Source organism: Chrysochloris asiatica, unplaced genomic scaffold, assembly GCF_000296735.1.
Source record: "Chrysochloris asiatica unplaced genomic scaffold, ChrAsi1.0 scaffold00003, whole genome shotgun sequence".
In the NCBI taxonomy this organism is placed as follows: Eukaryota; Metazoa; Chordata; class Mammalia; order Afrosoricida; family Chrysochloridae; genus Chrysochloris; species Chrysochloris asiatica.
This window is the reverse complement of record NW_006408521.1, coordinates 49098677-49102892: the sequence shown is the minus strand read 5'-3', so window position 1 is coordinate 49102892 and position 4216 is coordinate 49098677. Positions and strand designations below refer to the sequence as shown.

General features: G+C 50.4%; 1 protein-coding gene across 1 annotated transcript in view; it reads left to right on the top strand.

Moving 5' to 3' along the window:
• SFXN4 (sideroflexin 4) overlaps positions 1-4216 on the top strand; it is a 32671-nt gene extending 28455 nt beyond the window's left edge. Inside the window, exons 12-14 of the mRNA XM_006831497.1 lie at positions 335-420; positions 2485-2602; positions 4139-4216. Of these exons, the coding sequence (XP_006831560.1) occupies positions 335-420; positions 2485-2602; positions 4139-4216 (282 nt within the window). The remainder of the gene's footprint in view (positions 1-334; positions 421-2484; positions 2603-4138) is intronic.

Below are 4216 nucleotides of genomic sequence, written 5' to 3'. Positions count from 1 at the left end.
TAGTAATTGTATAGCCCATGAGTTACAGCATAAATTTTTGCAGAAAAAGTTTCCCACTCTTGTTCCAAATGAAGATTTGTCCTCAAGCTTCTTGGGCTTTGCTTGGACTTGGAGATTTTAATTGAGGTGGTTTGTGCGGACTGATGGAGATTACTGTCATGGGGACCCCTGCCCAATTGTCCCTGTCACTTGCCTCCGCTGTCCTCCATGGGTGCACATCAAGCGTTGCCCACCCCTCCTGCCATGTGCTCTCTTTCTGAGGAGGAAGACATGGCTTTCTGGGTCCCTAGAAATCCTTTCTGTATGCTGAGCTGTTGTCTCTGTGTTTCTCCAGGCTGTTCAAGAAACAGCAGTTTCCAGAGTGGTGCTATTTGGGACCTCCGCTGGTGTCTCTGAAGTCTTAGCATACTGTTTCAGACGGTAAGCATTCCACTGATCACCGTGGGGAGGAGTCAACATTCGGAAGCTGAAATCCTCGTCAAACGTGTTAGATACTGAAGCTGGCAGAGGGGCAGGAAGATGTTGCTTCCGCTGTCTCCCTACCAGGCCTTCACCACAGGACAGGAACCGCTATATTTGGTGTGGCATGAAAATGCAGACTCCGTATTTCTGACCTGGGCCATGTGGGCTCATGTCCTCACTTCTAGAACAGTGGTCTGGAAGTTTCTTCCAGGTCTGATGTGCCCCTCCCCACCTTCTCACCATGTCTTCATCAGCATAAGTGCTCTGTGAATAAACACCATCAAGGTGTACCTTGAAGACAAATTAGCATAAGTGGTCCCAGATTCAGAAGCCTGTTACCCCTTTTGAGAAGCAAGAAAGGCCTGTTAGGAGGTGGGCCTGGAGGTCCATCAGGGTTCTGGAGGTTGCAGGTATCAGAAGCCCGACCTGAAGTAGCTGGCCAGCAGGGACATGTGTCGGTGTAGGTGACAGGTGTGTGAAGGGAGGTAGCCTGTGGCCATTTGAACAGGAACTTTGGTGTGAAGACATTCTTCTCTTTCTCTCTTTCCCGGGTGGTGGCTTCTTTCTGTCTCGCTGCATTTGGGCTTCTCCACATTGATGAGGGAAGAGGCTCTGACAGCTCTCAGCTCATGATACCCTCACAGCTTCCCTATCAGAGGTGGACAACTCAACACACCCTGGGGCAACGGCTTCTACGCAACTCAGAAATTCCCAGGGAAAGATTCTGATTGGCCCATGTCAAGTCACATGCCCATGGTGGGCTAATTCATTCTCACCCAGGTGGTGAGGCTGGGACTGAAAGAACATCCAGAGCGGTGTCCTGGGTTCTGGTTGGCTCAGATGGGTGGGTGCAGCTCTGTTCTAGGTCAGGGTGTGTGACCACTCCCACTGACCTTGGAGTTCCTGTGGAAGCTGGGGTCCTCTGGTCCACTCCCCCACCCCCTGGTGCCTGTGTGAATGGCACAGGCTGCTTCGTGGGGAGCAGTGATCCTGTTTTCTCTGGCTTTGGGGTGCTAGAAGGACTGTGTGCCTTGGAGTGGCTTTGGGTGGATCTATCTCAACCCCATGTTTTACAGCCGAACCAAACCAAAGCTCAGGAAGGAAAGTAACTTGTATGAGGACACACAGTCCATTGGAGACCTTGGGTCTCTGGGGTTCTTCTCGTATCAACACACTATCTCTGACACCCCAAAGGGCCAGGGTGTTCAGGCCGAGGTCACAGGCTCTACGATCTCAGGCCTAGCACGTCTGAGCTGTGAGATTTGGGGTAAATTATGTAACAGGTCATTGCCTCTGCCCTTGTTTGTAAGAAGCTGGGATGAGGCAGTTGGGCGTTGGTGGTAAAATTCTCGCCTTCCACGCAGGATTCCCAGTTTCACTTCCCAGTGAAGGTACCTCCTGAGCAGCTAGCACCTGTCTGTCAGTCCAGGTTTACATGTTCCTCTGATGCTGAACAACTTTCAGCGGAGCCTCCAGACTAAGACAGACAGTGAAAACCCTGTGGCTCACAGTGGTCCAATCCAAAGCCATCATGGGAGAGCCGAGGACTGGGATGCGTTGCGTTGTGTTATGTTGTGTTGTGTATGGGGTCACTGTGAGTTGGACTGATTTGTCAACACTAATAACAAAGAAGGGAAGCCAGCACAAGCCTCAGGGCTGTGGCTCTAACAAGACACTGCCTGGGAAGCTCGCGGCTGTTTTCATGGCCCTTTTGCGGGTTGGTGGGAGCCAAGGGAGGTGCCCTGGTGGAGCAGAGGTTAAGTACTTGGCTGCTTACCTAAAACCAAGCTCAGCCGCCATTCCACAGGTGAACAATGTGGCAGTCTCCGTCCATAAATATGACCACCTTGGAAACCCTGTGGGGCAGCTCCACTCTGTCCTGAAACGTCACTACGAGTCAGCTGGTGTGGGGTGTGGGGTGTGTGTGGAGGGGGGAGGCAAGTCATGGGGCTGAGGATCCTGAAACGCAGCTGAATACGGGGTCTGGTGAGGATCAGCAGTAACCCCACCTCTCTCTTTCAGGACTCAGTTTTTCCTGCAGCACCCGTGGTCCTTGTGGACCGTGAAGCTGTCCTGCAGCATCCTGGCCATGGGGCTGATGGTGCCCGTCTCCTTTAGCATGTTCCCACTGGTTGGGCAGGTAAGTCCCCACACCCACACCCACCCGTCTTGCACTCCTCTGCGGGCAGCTTAGAGGGGGCAGAATTCTCAAAGGCTGGAATGGAGGCAGGAAGTGAGGTCCGTGTCCCCACTGAACCCCAGCCATCTTAGCATTCAGGGGACCATGAGAATGCCCTGTTGGGTTAAGGTGGGAATGGAGTTAACTGATTGATGCTCTTGTTGGGGGAGAAGGGGCACTTCCCTGTCCCACCTGTGGTGACTGGTCTACCTACTTGCAGAGCCTATGGCTGGGCAGGATCCCGCTGACACTGTGGGCTACGCACGACAACTCTTTCCCATCCACGCTGCATTCCAGTCTATGCCCTTCTCTGGAAGTGTCAGCTGGCTAATTGTAACCTTGTTAGACTAGTAAGCCACCTGCCTTAGTGACACTGGGGAGTCTGGATGTGATTGCGTTATGTGACCACACGGCTTCTCCTTAATGTTGGTGAAAGAGATGATTAAAGTCAAAATAGTTATTTTATCCTTTATAATTTCATATAAATCCATATGAAGGAATCCTGGTATGGCACTGTAGGATAAACACTCGACCTTAAGGGCGGTTTGAACCACGGTCAGTGGTTCAAACTCACCAGCCACTCCTCAGAAACCCTATACAGAGACGCTATGACAGCAATTAGCAACAATTTCATACTGAGGTATTTGTAGGTGAAATGGCACCTTTGTGGATCATCTTGCAATTCCCTACCAAACTCACTGCTCTCGAGCTGATTCGGACTTGTAGCGACCCTGTAATACAAAGTAGAACAACCTCATAGGAGCTCCAAGGCCACAATCTTCATGGAAACAAACGGCCACATCTTTCATCTGTGGAGCGGCTGGTGGGTTTGAACTGATGGCCTTTTGGTTAGCAGCAAGATGTTTTAACCACTGCACCACCAGGGCTCTCTTGAAGTACTGTCATGGTGGTGGTAGGTGTTGTCAAGTTGGCTCTGACACGAAGCAACCCTGTAGAGGGTTTCCAAAGAGCAGCTGGAGGGTTTGAACTGTCATCCTTGTAGTTAGCAGTCCAGTGATTATTCTACAGAACTACACCAGTATTCCTTGTTGTTGCTGTTAAGTACTGCTGAGTCAATTCAGATTGTAGCGACCCTGTATATGGTTTCCAAGGAGCGACGGGTGGGTTTGAACCACCAACGTTGTGGTTAGCAGTCTAGTGCTTATCCTACAGCACCACGACTCCTTAGAGGCGGGGGAAGGCAGGTGGGTGTGGAGAATGCTTGATGAAATAGCCTTGGCAAATTGTTAATAGTTAAAGGTGCAGATAACAACAACAACAACAAAGGTGCAGAGTACGTACGTGAGGGTTCATTACTCTGCCTACACTGGGTTCTATTTGAAACTTTCTATAAAAAATACATTGTGGTGGTTTGTGCTCTAGATTGGGCAGCATTTTAAGGGATGGACTATGAAATAGTGGGACTTGGCAATGACTTTGAATTTGGCTTCCCGGGCAAGTTACTGTAGATATTAAGGATGGAACTTTGTTTTTCAGATACCGCGCAGTAAGCTTGAAGAGGAAATCCAGTCTTCAACAGAAGAAACGGAACTCTTCTATTACAGGGGGGTGTAG